Below are 16,520 nucleotides of genomic sequence, written 5' to 3'. Positions count from 1 at the left end.
CCCTTCTTTATGTGCAGACCGGCAGGTGTTGATGTAACCTGCGACACATCCAAAGTGCAGGACACAATCTGTCCACAAGGTGGCAGCGAGAACCCAGAGATGATTCCTACAGGAGCACAAGTGGGCCAATCCATAAAAAAAACAGAAGAAGAAGAAAAAAAACATTTCACGGATCTAATTATACACAGAGGCATTAATCTGGAACGCCGCGCCAGGCATGCGTGACGACAGAGACACGAGTGGACACAACCGACCGCACGCAAAGATCACGCAGCCGCAGTTTAGCGAAGATGTGTTGGCTCTGTTGGTGATGGATGGAGCGGAAGGCGATTTAAAAAGGTCGATTCACACGTTGAGCAGCAGGCTGTGGTTAAAAACCGGAGTGAATGGTTTAGTTTTCAGCACTGGACAGCTCCACGAAAACGCTGTCTGGTCCTGGAGGACCGGAGCTCTGGTTCCCTGTTAATCTGTTGTGTCAGAGCTAATTCAGCTGACAATGAGTTTAGATCCATTTAACATTTATTACATAAATATCTGCATTTTCTCTTCTCTAAAACATTTTTTTCCCCTGGAACTGTTGCTGAGAACTGCTCATCCTGTCCAGGACTGATCTGGCCTCAAGTTCCCTCTGATATTGCTGTCCAAACTTTTAGCTGATATATTCCTTATAAGGAAATACTGTTCCTTTTGAAAAGATGAGTGGATGTTCAACACATTGTTAAACACTGAATGTGTGAAGGACTGAATGTTTTAACAGTTTAACATTTTTTATGTAGCATTATACTGCAGTTAAGATTTTCATATGATTCGTGATATGCAATGGGAGGCGAGAGTATCATTTCACATCAGTTCCACAGATTTTAAAGCGGGTAATTTGGATGTACCCGCTTTGGGTTGGACTAATCTAGCATCTAGTCTAACCCTAAATAAAATCCAGTAGAACCAAAACACCTTTTAATAAACAGAGTCTCACTGTGCCTTATGCAGGGTTAGGCTATGAAACATTATCCCAAGCTTTAGACGTCCCACAGAGTATTGTTCAATCCATAATCTGAAAATGGAAAGAGTTTGGCACAACCTGAAACCTAGAAACACACGGTTGTCCATTCAACTAACAGACAGTAAAGAGCTCTTTAAGTAGAGAAGCAGCACGAGGCCGATGTAAACTGCAGACATCTAAAGCTCCGGTGACAGGTTTTCTTTAGCAGGGACAGGAAAGCAGGTCAGAGTTGATGGGCTGATGGATGAAGCTAAATAGAGGCCAGTTCTGGAAGAAAACCTGTTCAAGGCTTCTAATACGCTTCAGACGGGGACAGAGGTTTACATTTCAGCAGAACTATGAATCTTTGCCAATCTGTGGTGGCAAGAACTACCTGATGTGAGTTTAAGTTTTCTGTGCAGATATTTCAGCCTCTAAATATGCAGAGCTGGTAATTGGAGTGAAATGTGAATGTAAAAAGTATTGACATAGAGCGGCTAAACAGGAATGCACAGGACATTTAAACTTTTTAAAAAGAAATTTGAAGACTATGGATCATTTTTCTACTAATTTGCAGTTATGTTCTATTTTGTGTTGATTTATGGCACAAAATCCCAATACAATTTAATTACATTAGTGGTTTTAATGCGACAAAACATAAAGTTAATGTGGTATGAATAGGTCTGCAAGGCACAGTAACTATAAGAGTGAGCATACTGTGAGAAATCTCTCTGTGCAACAAGAATAAGAACACCTTGTTCAGATGGATTACCCTCTGAAACTGGTTTTGCCTTATTCCCTGGATACATGTTCAGCATTCTTAATGTTTACTTTCTCCACATCTATTGTTGAACTATTCAGCCTACTATAAAGACTTGGTGTCTACGAATAAAGACCAAAACTATTTTAACTAACCCTTTCCTTGAAGATTTATTAAAACACCCACAAGAGGGAGCACTATACAAATGGAGAGGGTAAGAATGAAAGAAGCGAGGGCTGCCAGTCTGCTGTGACATTTCTGCTAATAATGGAAATTACTTTCAAAAGTGAAAGTAATGAAAGTGAGTTCAAATTAAGACCACTAAAAGAGATGTCGCTTAAAGTTTAATAAATGAATAAATCTAACGTGCTCCTGTGTGCCTCGGTGGTTCAGATGCAACTGAACCCTAAAAAGTTTTAGTGTTATTAGGCCTGACTTTAACACTTCATAAGACAGGGTGGAAATGAATACCAAAATGTAACAACTGCTCCTACAGATGAGTGAGATCTTAAGCAAAATTTAGGAGACACAGATTAATTCCCTGGAAAAGTAAAAGTTAAACTCCTGCTGGGAGAAGCTGCGCTGTGACACGCTGGTGCGAAACCTGCAGCTCAGAGCGGAGGATTTGGAATGAACTGCTGCACCGTGTGAGAAGCCCTGTTTGATCTTACTTAATCAGGTGAAACTATGACAACATCTGCAGCAATCATAGGATGCTGAGGGCCGTAGCCAGAATTTTAAAAGAACCGAAGTTAAAAGTGAAAACACACCTATTAGCTCGACTCTCACAAAACAGAAAGAACGTTTGTGAAATCAATGTTCTTTGCTTTTGAGAAAAAAATTAATAAATTAGTAGCAAACAGGTTATCAATGTTTGAATAAAAGGTAGAATAAATTTTGAATTACGGTAGCTTCTGACAAAGCTTTACAACAATGTAAAATATATACAAGACTGAACAAACACACACACGCACGCACGCCCACACATGCCTGCACACCCCCACACACATACAGCTCTGGAAAAAAATTAAGAGACCACTGCATTGAAGCCTATTGAAAATATCACGGTTATTCCACCAAATATTGGTTTCTGAACTCTACCTGAGTTAAAACATTAGTATTGTTGTTTCTGAATGAAAATTAACTTGTTCTCTTTGCCTTATTTTGAGGTCTGGAAGCACCGCGTCTTTTTCGTTATTTTGACCGTTTCTCATTTTCTGGAAGAAGAAAAATCTTCTGTCTGATACTCAAATTCCTCCAGTCACTTTCATCTTTCAGATTTTGAAAGATTTTATTGCTCTTTTTAAAATGTTTTCAGGACCTCAATCACAACATCTCCTCATGACATGATTAACAGGTATGTCCCAGCTAGAGCATTAAAGTTATCCAATGCTAACCCTACAAATGGTGCTTAAACTCTAATGTGGTCGTAAGAGGCTGCTTTTAGTTGTTATGGCCTCAAACTCTAAAATACTCTCAGAGACTACTGACTATTGATTTTATAGCCTTTAAAAAGGGTCTTAAAACTTAGTTTATTAGTGTGGTGTCAAATTAGCAGGACTTATTGTAGTCAAGTTTAACACTTTCACTTTTTTCTGTCTTAATTTTCTCCCTTATTATTCAGTTCAAGTCAGGAGTTAGACTGACAGCGGTAAACCAACAGGTTATCTGAGTTTTTATTGGGTGAAACAAACATAGGATCTGCTTTATTATTTATCGGATAGCCTTATTTAATGGAGTCATTCAGAAACTTTCTGTAAAAATGTTGCAGCATTTCATATTTTGGAATGATGGCGCTACATTTACTTAACAAAAAGATAAAATCAGTTGATCTGCAAAAGAATTTGCTGCAATGTTATCGAACTTTACATCAATTCCCAGAAAGTGGCTGATTCTAATGAAAACTACAGATACTCGTTCACAAACCATCTTTATTTTAATAATTCATGCAACATTTTAGATCCAAAACAAATAAAGGTGCTTAAAACTTAAGCAGATTGAGTGGCAATTACCTTTATTTAAAAGTCCAAAATGTATCAAGTGACATGCCCTGCCAGACTTGAAAACAGCACAAAGACTAAAAAACATAACCTCTGTCTTTCTGTCATTAAAATTGAGAAAGAATCATCCATACTCATACTTCTTCAAGACACTCCAACAATGACTCATTGGAGTGGGAGACGTCTTGTTTAAGAAGAAAATAAACCTGTTAGTTTTATTTTCATAACAATGAAAGACACGTTTGTGCTTCTTAAAGGGAACGGGAAACAGAAACAATGAAAAAATTGAGTCTCAAGAACTGGGCCCTGTGGGACCTCACAGGAAAAGGAATCAGAGTATGATTTAAAATTGCCCAGGCTGACACAGAAGGTCTTTTCTGTCAAGTCAGACCTGGACTAGTCAAGGGAAAGACAATAAAATGTTGTGATCTACAGGATCAATGATGATGCTGTTTCGTCCAATAAAATCAGGATCACGCAGTTTATACAACAGTGAGCGGTGCAGATTCTGTGTTGTGACGTGAAGTAAAGCCAGCCAAAAGAGCTCCAAAGTGTTATGTGCTACTAAAAAATCAATCAGCTGCATGTAGATGGTTTTCTGCAAAATTTTCAAATAAAAAAAAAACAGCTTACGGATTGTACTAAAACTTGCCTGTACAGTTGGATTGACGGTGCTGCTCTGCTGCATGTTTCCAGTCATTTGAAACAACAAGCAAGAACAGAAGGGCCTACGATACAATTTACCTCTTTAAATAGCTTAGCTGGGAGCTCATATTGGGAGAACCTGAGGCGTTAACAGACACAATTTCAAACAAAACAAGTTCAAGCTAACTTATTGCATCTTAATGACATATGTGATCATAGTGCTCTTTAACTTGAACCAAATGTTTGAAAGTCAAAACTCTTGTCCAACTTTTTGGAAGACATCTGTGAATGTATAGATGAAAAAAACAAAAAAGAAAAAAAAAACTAGAGCTGATTATTTTTTTTTTTAGCTTCTAACAGCAGACTGATAATTTCCCATCAGTGTTGGTGAAATGACACTGTTCCAGCTATCACGTAAAGCTGATACCAGCTTGTAAAGACAAATATGATCTTTGTTCAATAAAATAAAGACAAAAGACAGAGCATAAAAAAGTTTGAACCCTGACTGTTTCTGGAACAAAAACATCCTCACTGGTCCCTGTAGTTGCTCTGTTTGCTTGTTGGTACGGCAAGCAGGAATGTAAATGCTTATCTGCATCAAAACATGTTTATATATTCAATGAAGACCGAGAGTGAGAGACTGGGAAGGCTTGGTATAAAGACACTGACATGTTTTAATTACATTTTAATCACTGCACTGATGTATAAAACATGAAGCCCAGCGTGAGACCCGGCTCTCTCTCTGACCCCTTACACACAAATTTCCATTCGAGGCTCGCCATTTTAATCAGAAGTGGCATAAAATTTCTTCTTTATCACAACACTTTTATATGTCCAGATACACGACGTCGAATCAGAATCCAATTTAACCATTTTTCATGCTTTAAACACCCATTACCACTTTTCCTTAAGAGCCAATTAATACGGACAAAAGAGCAATCCTTTAATTTTCCCATAAAAATGTAAATAGATAAAAATGACTGGGAACAATCAGAGGAGTTATTTAATACCAGAAAATAAACCCAGGCGTCTCAGAGAAGTCATAAAGCAGTGACATTGAGAATTACTTTGCCTTTCTGCCTGCTTCGAGTGAAACTCAAAGTTTCAATAAATTGCCTAAATTTGGACTCAAAATAAAATCTCATTTCAGTTTCTCACCTTTTGAAAATAAAACTGATTTAAATAATATTTCAGAGATCTTAGTGTCCTTCCTGGAAGTCTGTCCTCTGAAACTCCAAAGAAGCTTGTCTTCCAAGACAATCAGTCACAGTTCATCTACAGATACGGCAGTAGTCAGCTGACCCAACTCTGACGAATCAAACTATCAGGAAATCTGACTTAAATATGAATAATTAGACAAAAAATTGTCCTTATCAGGTTTAGACACAAAAAAGGAAACACTGAACAGAGTACAACAAAATATCTGATCAGAAGGCGGTCTGGTTACACTGAATGATCAAATCAGTTTGACCAAAGAGAAAAAGGAGGAAGTGTGAGTAATTCTAATAACTTTTTTCTCAGTATCTTTAGATTGTTTAGAGATTTCTTGTGGCGTCTGATGGAAATACCAATTTAGCAGGAACTTCACACACGATGTTGAAGATTTTGAAGATGAGAGAAATAATCCTAATATAACACATTTGAAAGTGAATCTCGATTTGCGGTTCCTGTTAAAGCAGCACTGCAATACAGCTACCTGCTGCAAGAAGTTAGAAAAGCAGCATTAAAACTTCTATAAGTTATGTCCTTTTAATATCTCCAGAGCGTTTAAGATCAATTTTTCAATTCACAGACGTTTAGCAGATATTTTAGGCAGATAGTTAAGGTAGGTTTAGGTAGTTTTCTGTGTTGGTGTTGGTGAGAGAAAACTCCTCATGCCATCACCTGAGAGTTTACAACCGCCTGAAACAGAAACAGCACAGTGTTGGAGACCAAGATGTCTACATTCTGAACAGAGAAGATGGGTGATCTGAAGGAGAATTTAAAGTTCATGGTTAGGTTATTTATGTGAAAGCACTCTTACAAAATATATTGCCTACAGCTTAAATTCTGAAGATATTTTTCATTGTCATTGTAGAAATAAATGACTTCCTAAGAGAGAGGGAAACAGCACCAACTTAAGCTGCTGGTAACACCAGCAGCTTAAGTTGCTGGTGTAGTATTTGCATTCTGGATGCAAATACTACACCTCTCTTCATGTCCCAAACAATATCTATCTATCTATCTATCTATCTGTCTGTCCGTCCGTCCGTCAGTCAGTCAATCAATTTCTATTACAGAATCGTTATGTTTTGGATTTTCTTGGTCACAGTAAGATGTTTCAAGTAATCACACAAATTCTGCTTGATTATTTGGAACATCTGAAGAGATCCCAAGAGTCCGCTCATAGCTTCATCTACTACAGTTAGAAAGAAGTGATCAGGCCCAAAATCTGGGTGCAGTGATGGATCTTAACCTTCAGAGACACATAAAGACAATTGCAAAGTCAGCCTTCTATCACCTAAAGAACATTTCAAGCATTAAAGTACTAATGTACCACCAAGAAACGTATCCACGTTTTTATCTTAAGACAGATTGATTATTTCAGCAGTGTCTTCACAGGTCTGTCTAAATATATTATTTGGGAGTCTTTTGTCTCCTCCTGGATGGAGGACAGCTGCTCCTCCTAAGAAGGGTCATCAGGTTTCATGTTTTCTCCATTTGTGAACAGTGGCTCTTCCTGTGATTCACTGGAGTCCCAAAACCTTAGAAACACCCCTGTAACCCTTTCTAGTTTGATAGATTTCAATGCTGCAGAAAGTTTTCTTACTCAGAAAATTACAACATTTATATTTGATCCCATGAACTGTTGCAATCCTGAAGATAAACAACTTGGAATTCAGTTGTTTCAAGTACTGCAACAGTAGTACCATTTCAAAGAAAGTAAAAAGAAATACTAGCATCTTGCAAGGCTCAAAGGGAAAGTCTAAAGGTTAGGGACAGGTTAACAATATGTTTTGAAATATAGGAATTCAGAGGCAACATTCAGAGGCACAGCCATACAATAAGTTAATCAGACTGAAGCTTTTACATTTTTTTCCATCTTTTTTTTGACTGTAGCTGTAAAACTGCTAATTTTACATTTGATGAAACAGAATTATTGGGTGTCAAGCAATGCTGTTTGTGTGTCTTTAGATTTCAAAAACCTCAGCGTAAAGGCGTGCAAGTGTGTTTGTGCCTTGTCAAATTTTTCCATTCTCTGTGCTAACACATATCATACACCTCAATTCATTTATGAGAAAAGCTACCATATTAATAAAATAAGCATAGCACCGTGCTTTGATTAATTATTTTTGTATGATTAGGATATAATAGTTATTTGACTTAAGATTTAAACTACATTCAGACAACAGGTCAATGACAGAAAAATGTGAAACGTCTAATTATTTCATTTAATTCTAGAAAATAATATTAAACCACAACATATTGTGGACACACCGTGAACAGCTAAGAATTACGGCCTCCAAAATCTTTATCTTTAACACTGAACTCAAACCAAAACCTTTGTGAGGAAACAATCTAACTGCACTCAATTTCCCCATCCACTGCATGGCGCAGGCGTTGCTTATAATAGGATCAGAATCTGGATAAAGACTTCATTGCTCTACTGAATCTCATCCTGCTGTGTCGTTTTGGTTCCTTTCATCTTTTTCGTACTTCTGTGGAGGAAAAAATGCCATTGCCACAGAGATTATTTTAAAAGAAAAACGTTTGACATTACTCACAGCTTTTCTGGTATGCGTTTCAGTACATCGTAGGCTACAGCAGAATAATACGTAAAAACAACAAATCAGCAGCAAATTAAACAAACAATGAAACAATTATGAATTTAATGAATTTAAACAGCTAATTAGTCAGAATTATTTACATAAGTTTCATTTTTAGGCAGTAATTCTTGATCAGGCACTACTGATCAAGAAAAGGTCGCAACCAACTCCAGTAATTGTGAAAAATCTAGCAGAGAAATAAATCCAGTATGCATGTACTGGTTTGCATTTAGGTATAAGACCAGTCTTTGTATTTGACCAATTTACTGATTTTTCTGATCAACAAAGGTGCATTAGCTGTTTCCTTGACTTGCATGAAAACACATGAGATAGCTATAAAATTTAAAACACATTTCTCTAGGATAATGTGCACTAAAGAATAGTTACGACTTCTGGTATTTTTTTCCAACACTAATATTTTCTTGCTCCATTGAGCCACTACAACTTACAAAAGGGGGCGCTGTTGTGGCAAAAAAAAATTATAATAAAACCTTCCAAAAAACCAGCAGCTGAAACTTCCCTGAGTGGCAGCTTTCAGCCTGACAATTTTATTGATCTGAGATGAAACAGACATGACAGCAGACGGACTTTACTTACTGAATAGCTGGAGCAGATGGATGAATCGCTGACTGATGCTTTGGATCTGTTAGATACAAAGGACTTTATCGCTTCTTATTTGTGCTGTTCAATATCATGGACTGAAGAACTTTAGCAATAGAAAACTGAGAAAGAGGGTGAAGAAGGTCAAGACGAAACGCTTGAATTTCTTTTGAGAAACTTATAAACCTGTAACAGACAGCTGTATGCTTAAAAATAATTTTTTAAAAAACACTAAAAAATGATTCTACCAATCGTATTTTAAGGATCGTCTACGTAACTTTGTCCAACTCTTCAAAATACAGTGATTCTTGGTCTCCACTCAGCCAATAATATCAGTCCTGGACTAAACAAATGAATCATCTAACACAACATTAAAGGATACAGAAAGAAAAAAAAATTAAATCTGCAAAAAGGAACATTTATTCTGAGGATCTTGAACTTCAGAAAAAATATATATCAATTAGAAAAAATAAACTACACTTCATGCATTTCCAAAACGCTCATGAAGGTATGACTGAAAAGCTTTTACACAACTGGTGCACCAAATTTTCACCTCTGAAACCCAGACATCAATATAAAAATCTATAGTTTTAATTATTATTTTTTTTTCCAATACAGACTTAATCAGCTTGGAATTTGATGCTTTTAAATTTAGAAAAATATTTTACTTATTCTAAACATTTTCTAGGCAAAACTATTCTCATTTTTTCCTTAAAAATAAACAAGAATGTCAGCAGTTTTTGCTAAAGCAACGCCATTTACAGACTTAAAAAACAGATCAAAATTGTATTTTCCTCAGTCTCTAAACTCCAAAAATCAAGAAGAAAATATTAGGAGTTTATAGTTTAATCCCATAAAATTGATTATTGAAAAAAATATCAAATGAATCCTTTTCTATTGGGACATTTTGAACAATAGTAACAGCTTTTGCAACTCATGTAGATCTTTTACAGGTAAAATATATTTTTAAAAATGTCTTGTCGCCTCCTCAGTGAGATAACAGAGGCAAACTGAATGAACTCTCCTTAGATGAGGGGGAAATTTTTATAACTTTTATTCTCACGCAGTACTTTGGGTCATAGCAACAATAGCAGATCTTTTCAAGAGCATGCTTTTTTTAATAATAAAAAAAGAAAACACCCCCATATGGAGCAAAAAACAGACACTTTCATTCAACAAAAGCTATTAAATAGAATTTACAGGGGAGTGAAATCTTCCACCGAAGACAATGAATCAAAACACAAGTCATAAAACTTGTCTTTTCTTTGATGCTATATAAACAGTGAATATCCCAAACTTGATTGAACTTCTCAAATGAACTCGTTAAACTTTATACACACAGAGAGAAATGTGTCCCACAGACCAGCAAAGTTAAAAACTACGGTCAGGATGTTATAAATCAACCCGAAAAGTCCAAATATCCTGTAAAAAAAATTAAAAATGCAGCCTAATATGTACTTTAACCAATACTGTATTGCACTATGGTACTGTTTGTCTTCTGCTTGAAATAACTAGCAGGTGTGTTGAGCCTTAAAGAGTGCTGGTCAGGTCACTGCCTTGCCATTTCGTACTGTTGGTCGTTTCATCCCTGCAACTGACAGCTGATATTTCAAGTAATTACCCTTTATTTGCTCATGACCTGGAAGTAAATTTTATTACTCATATATGTTATCTTTTTAGAAAGTCAGGGGTCATAAAAGGTTAGTTTTCTTAAGAGTTGATTATTCCGAACAATCAGCACAGCAGTCAACTGAATTGGAGTTTGTTCAGAAAAGAAAATAAGATTGAATACAATTATAAGTCTCTTAATTCATTATCGTTGTATTTTTGGGGAATAACAAAATGTAATGTCAGAAGGGGGCGGGGGAGTTGGGGGATAAGCAGCGCTACAGTGTGCAGGTACGAAATGGCAACGCCTGGGTACGAAATGGGGCGAAGTGAACCGTGTTACAACATATTCCTGGTGTCCTCTCTCTTGACGTGATCAAGCGTCTTCTCGTGGCACTTGCTTCTCTTATTCTGGTGGGTTTTCACGTGTTTGGCAAGATGGTCGCTCCTCATGAACCTCTTGCAGCAGTCCGGGCACACAAAGCGCTTCTCCCCTGTGTGAGTCCTCAGGTGTCTCTGCAGCTCATCCGACCTGGTGAAGCTCTTGCCGCAGAACAGCCAGTTGCACACGAACGGCCGCTCCCCGGAGTGCCACCTCAGGTGCGCCTTGAGGTGCGACGTCTTCCCGTACACCTTCCCGCAGCCCGGTATGTGGCAGATGTGCTGCTTCTTCTTGCCGGGCTCGTCGCTGGAGGTGGACGACTGGCAGTTGGGGCACCTGCACCGCCTGCACCTCCGCGCGGTCGCGAGGGGCGACTTGGTGTGCAGCAGAGCGGCGATTTGCGTCTGGTATTGCGCAAAGTCCGTGTGTCCCAGCACCAAGCTTCTCTGCAGTTGGAAGCGGTGGGGACCCAGAGAGGAAGAGTGGCCGACGTGGTTGCCCTGCTGCAGGCTCCACCACGGGATGTCCTCCCCGGGGTTCGGGGACAACTGTCTCTGCTGCTGGTGGACCAGGCCGGACGGTCCCGTCACGAAGCCCGGCATTTGGGGCGGGATGGGCGCCGGAGCCGCGTAGCTGACGGCAGGGACGTAGGTAGGAGGACAGGTGGACTGGAGGGACTGCATGGAGCAAGGTAACATCTTAACCGGGGAGAAGTCATAGGGGTACGAGGGGTCCGCCGGAGGGGTGAGGGGCAGTTCGTGGTGGGTGCTGAAGGAGCTCTGGATGTGCGCAGACAGCTGAGGCTTGGAGGATAGTCCGAAAGTAGAGTTGCCGGCCAGGCTGCTTTGGGGGCTCCCCTCGTTAGTCCACGGGTGAAATAGTCGCGAGGGGGACCCCAGAGTGGGATCGTAGGGGACTTGGAGGAAGTCTGGGTGGTTGGATCCGTGGTGGTGTCCGATCCGGTTACAAGTGGCGGCCAGGAGCGCCAGCGGGGAGTGCTTACAGTTCTCTGGAGAGGAGTTTGGAGTGCGATCCTGGAGGACAGAAAGACAAACAACTCGTGGATAAAACTGGTCACAAACACAAAAATAAACCGAAGCCTAACTTTTGTAAAATATGTATCTAGGAATAACAGGGGGGGGGGGGAAAATTAATTGAGGATAATAAACTTTTTTCTTTTTTTTTTTTGCAAGAGCACACTGGACGAATTAAAACGAGAAATCTCATTCTTTCACACATTTTCAACACGTGCGATTAGGCAAAAATAAATAAAAAATCCCATCCACAGGCAAATGCGTCGCTTCCAACTTTAAGAAGTCAGAAACCGTGTCCTTCATTCCGCTTAATATTTAGAAGAGAACTGTTCACGTAATTTTGATAGAAACATTCAAATCGACACCGTGTGAAATGTGTCCGCTTTAAATGTTTCCTAAAAGCTTAAAGTGAAAAAGAAAGTTGAGCCCAAACCTGGAGAAAAGCTTGCAGTGTTTCATTCCGCAGAACAGCCACCGCTGCCATGGTGCGCGTCCTCCTCCTCCCGATGCAAACTAATAATAAACAAACGCGCTAATTTTGATGAATATGTGGCATTCAGAGCAAAAGAAGAAAAGGAAGGGGGGGAAAAAAAACTGATTCTGGTCGGGGCAGGTCTTCACTCTCCAGTGCCTCCTCTCGCCGATATATCCTCGGTCTATCTGAAGAGTGAGGGATCACTTCTTAGAATTTGATAAGGACTTTGGTGGGCCGCCAGCCAGTCAGAAATAAGATTTATTACTTTGAAGTTTGCCGCTGCCCAATCATCAAAGAATGGCGGCTCTTTGAGAGGGGAAAGCAAATCCTTTGAATCCACAAAGCTCCTATGGTGTGTTTGTTGGTCTGGATAAAGGAGCTGATTATTAGGGGGGCTGGGTAGGGAGGAGATAAAGGCGGGACAATTAATGAAGTAATCACTATGTGGGAAATGTATATACACAAATAATTGGATTTTCTTGATCAAAGACCTCCATGCCGCCTGGAGACCCCGGTATTGGATGCTGTAGTCATCTGATCCTCTTTTTGTAATTAAGGATTTGTAGCAGAACCTTATGTGACAATGTGACATTGTTATCTCTGGAGATCTCCAAGAGCGTTTTTGGCTGTGTTGTTTGATGGAGGGAAAAAGACCAAAATCAAGAGACTCAACATGAAGTTCTCATCTCTGAAGAATCTGCCTCTCTTTTACATTTTTAATTTGAATCCAGATTTCTTTTTGTCGTGCCTTTGAACTGTAGCTTGGCATTAAACACTTAATTATATCCTCTCTGAATTATTTTTTTCTTTCAGTCATCTATTTTATCACATGCTAATTCTAATTTAGAGGGTTTATTTCTATCCTAATTAAACAATGAAATCTGCACTAACAATAGGAGCCTACAACAGTAATTCAAGTTGACATCCCTGCCCACCCAATACTGATAAATGGGACCCATGACAGGGGCCTAGATATAAAGCATATGCGGGCCCCATAAAACTTTTTACTTAGGCTAGGTAGGTTATAATTTGGCCTTCACAAGAATGATCTGTTTACAAACTACAACATGTATCAGCAAAACCATTTGGCAATCTTATATCTTAGCTGGTAGGCATTAAGTGAATGAGGTCAATTTGCTCAATGCAACTAAGGTCCAGATGAGTCCCACTTTTTACTCAGAACTGTCCTGCGTAAAAAGGACAGTTCTGTCCTGTCCTTTCTTCAGACAGGACAGACTGAAATCAGCCTTTACAAACCTCATACACAATCTAAGCTGGGATCTATTCCAGAACCGATTTCCTCCCAGTCAGTATTTACATATCAAGCCCATTCAAGAAGAACATTGTGAGTCGCGCTTATCCGTCCGGTTTGCGCAGAATTCATGTGGGACCTACAACATGATGGGGGGGGGGAATAAGTTGATGAAAAGTAACTTTCACGGGTTTAACAAAACGGCTTCACTCAGATCTCTTAATTATGTTTCTTTGTCACCCTTGAGGACAGGAGCTGAATTTCCATGAACAATAATGGCATAGTTCAGTTCGCTATAGAACAATAGAAACACAAGCTATGGAGCAAATTAAATCCATGATACAGCAGTAGTTTGTAACATCAAGAATCAGGGGTGTTACATCATTGTGGGATGGGGACTTGTTTTATGTGAATAAATTGTTTTATCAGAATCATACTCAAAGTTTATTAAGCAATACAATTTGCAATACCAATAAAAACCTACACAAAAAACTAGCATCCGATAATTCAACTTGAAGCTCCATTTATGGGGCTTTTAAGAGTAGAAATGGTTACATGATGGACCCAAGATTTAATCTTCCATGGGTTACATAATGGCCCGATGTTAACTGCTTGTAAAGGTCTAATGCAGGACATTTGTGGTTTAAACAAAAGGGACCCATTGGTCTTAGTTGTTTTTTTAAAATCTGAACCCATTTGAGAGCCAGTTAAGAACCACACAAGGTACCCAATTGGTATTGATGATACTGAGTTTACAGTGTTAAATCAACCTACGTGGGTCCCATACAGGAAGTAGATTTGGTCTGAAGCCCACTAAGCCTCAACAACCTGAGAAAAATGTATATAGGGCACATATACAAATACTTACTAGTGCACATATGGGACTCATAAGAGTAGGAAATAGATTAAATAATGGGTCCAAGTAAATTACTTGTATAGGTTTGGTGCAAGCAGTGGTGGTTTTGATATGGAGCAGGCAGTTGCCCAGGGCAGCATTTCAAAGGGGAGCACAACAACCACTAGATAGACATAAATGTAAATGCACTGCATTTTATCCCTTAAGTTTGTGCATTTTTGTTGCTAATTTTATCATATCTGTTGTTTTGGTTCAGATAATATAATGACTGTACAACTATGCAGCTTTCATAAGATAACACCCCAAAACTTTTGTGGCAGAAGTGGAGAATTGGAAGTTTGCAGTTAGCTCTCTGATCTTTATCTAGCTTCCCTGCAGAAACAATCACTGTCCTCTCAACTAGTTTGGAGCGGCAGATTTTGAATTAGATCTGTTCCTTTGAAGGGATTAATGTTCCCAGTCCTCTCCCACGGCTTTACACACAGTCATGAGGGAGAAGGGGTGGGAGAGGGGGTCCTGCTGGGCTGCACTGGAGCCTTGTTAAACTACAATGCTAGTTGCAGAAGACACGAAAAACAAGAAGACCAACCTTGTTTACATGAAGCTATGGCAGATGTAGTTTCTCATTTGTTTTGAAAAATAAAAATAAATAAAAATCAGCAAACGAGGAAGCCCTTGCTTTGGCGCCACACATATTTAATCTATCATTTTGCTTTCTGTGGTGGAAAATTACTACAAATTAACATCTGTATATAGTCATATATTGTATATTCACAATATATGAATAAACCTGATTGAGTGTTTTCACCTGACAGTGCTTGGTAATAGCTTTCTTCCACAGCACTTTCAAAATAAAAAAAAAAGAGCAAGCTGAGGGAAGCCCCAATACAGATATGAGTTAGTAGGTCATTTCTTAAAATCAAGAACTGTAAACCTTTTACAAATCGTCTTTTAAATGAAAATTAATAATAAGGATAAACCAGAAGTTCTCATCAACCACAAATCAGATTTTTACAGTCAACCATTTTTTTGTGTGTGTTTATCAAAGTTGGGATGCACAATGCTTTAAGCTTTATCATCAATTTTAAATGAATTAAAAAAAATCTAACTAGATAAGAGGGGGATTACTGTACAATAAAAAAGTGCCCTGTCATTATTTGTTACTAAAATATGCAACAGATTTAAGTTAAAGTTTTAAAGATGATCATAGTCATCATCACTGTTAGCTTGAGGTTGTCCGTGCATCGCCGTATCTGTCTTTGGAGTCAAACTCTGGCTGAGACACAAAAAGCTGAACCCCCTGCAGCTCCAAATTTTGGTGAAATCCATCAAAAGTGGGGTAGGAGTAAGTTATTCTACCTACTCTATTTTAAACCTGGAAAGAAATGTATTCTATGAAAATGTGACTTCCTAATATGTTAAATTAGTTGGATCATGTTTAAAATAAATCTGAACCTACAACTCAAAAAAGGCCACAATTCCTTGTACCTCTTACAATGTCATTAACCTAAACACAAACAAGGCAGAATATTCCTCTTCAGTTGACATTTTAAAAACTTATTTTGTGAAGTTCTGCAGAGAAAATGACTATTAATATTCACAGTTTTTTAAGGTAATGAAATTTGTTAATTTAAAACATATATAACCAGGTAGTCTCTAAAAGGTAAAACAAAACAAAACAAAAGGTTTATCTAAAAACAGTCCATGGTCATGAGAGAGGCTTTTCTGCATATATTAGAAACTTCCCAGCTTGAACTTGTTAGATTTAGATGAAAAGAGCATCAGCAGAGTCCTGCAGAACTTGGTGGAAATCATTTAAGTATTTCTGGTGTATTTAAGCTGAGAAAACCTCTAAGCACCATATTTGCCCAATTTGAACCTAAAGCTACAAGCTTACTCACATTGTGTTTTCAGCTTGTCATGTGATGTTTGTGCTTAAGTATTATAAGATACTAATATTATCATATTACTTACTGAATACATAATTTCCAAAAATCTGGATTTGCAGAAGCTTTTTGAGTTTTAATGTCAATGTGACATGGTATTAGATTTCTTATCCGAGGGTCTCGTTTGGCCTGTGCAAAATATCGTCCAGAGTCTTTTGGTGGTGGATGGACATCAGT

The 16,520-nt window shown here is 38.4% G+C and overlaps 1 protein-coding gene across 1 annotated transcript; it reads right to left on the bottom strand.

Moving 5' to 3' along the window:
* Positions 1–9,828: 9,828 nt before the first annotated feature.
* sp5 (Sp5 transcription factor) lies at positions 9,829–12,681 on the bottom strand. The gene is made up of 2 exons (XM_005799342.2): positions 12,248–12,681; positions 9,829–11,814 (listed from the first exon to the last, which is right to left on the bottom strand). The coding sequence occupies exons 1-2, from the start codon at positions 12,296–12,298 to the stop codon at positions 10,738–10,740; spliced, it is 1,128 nt and encodes a 375-aa protein (XP_005799399.1). The 5' UTR covers positions 12,299–12,681; the 3' UTR covers positions 9,829–10,737.
* Positions 12,682–16,520: the final 3,839 nt, after the last annotated feature.

Source organism: Xiphophorus maculatus, chromosome 7 (genome assembly GCF_002775205.1).
Source record: "Xiphophorus maculatus strain JP 163 A chromosome 7, X_maculatus-5.0-male, whole genome shotgun sequence".
In the NCBI taxonomy this organism is placed as follows: Eukaryota; Metazoa; Chordata; class Actinopteri; order Cyprinodontiformes; family Poeciliidae; genus Xiphophorus; species Xiphophorus maculatus.
This window is presented reverse-complemented; position numbering and strand designations above follow the sequence as displayed.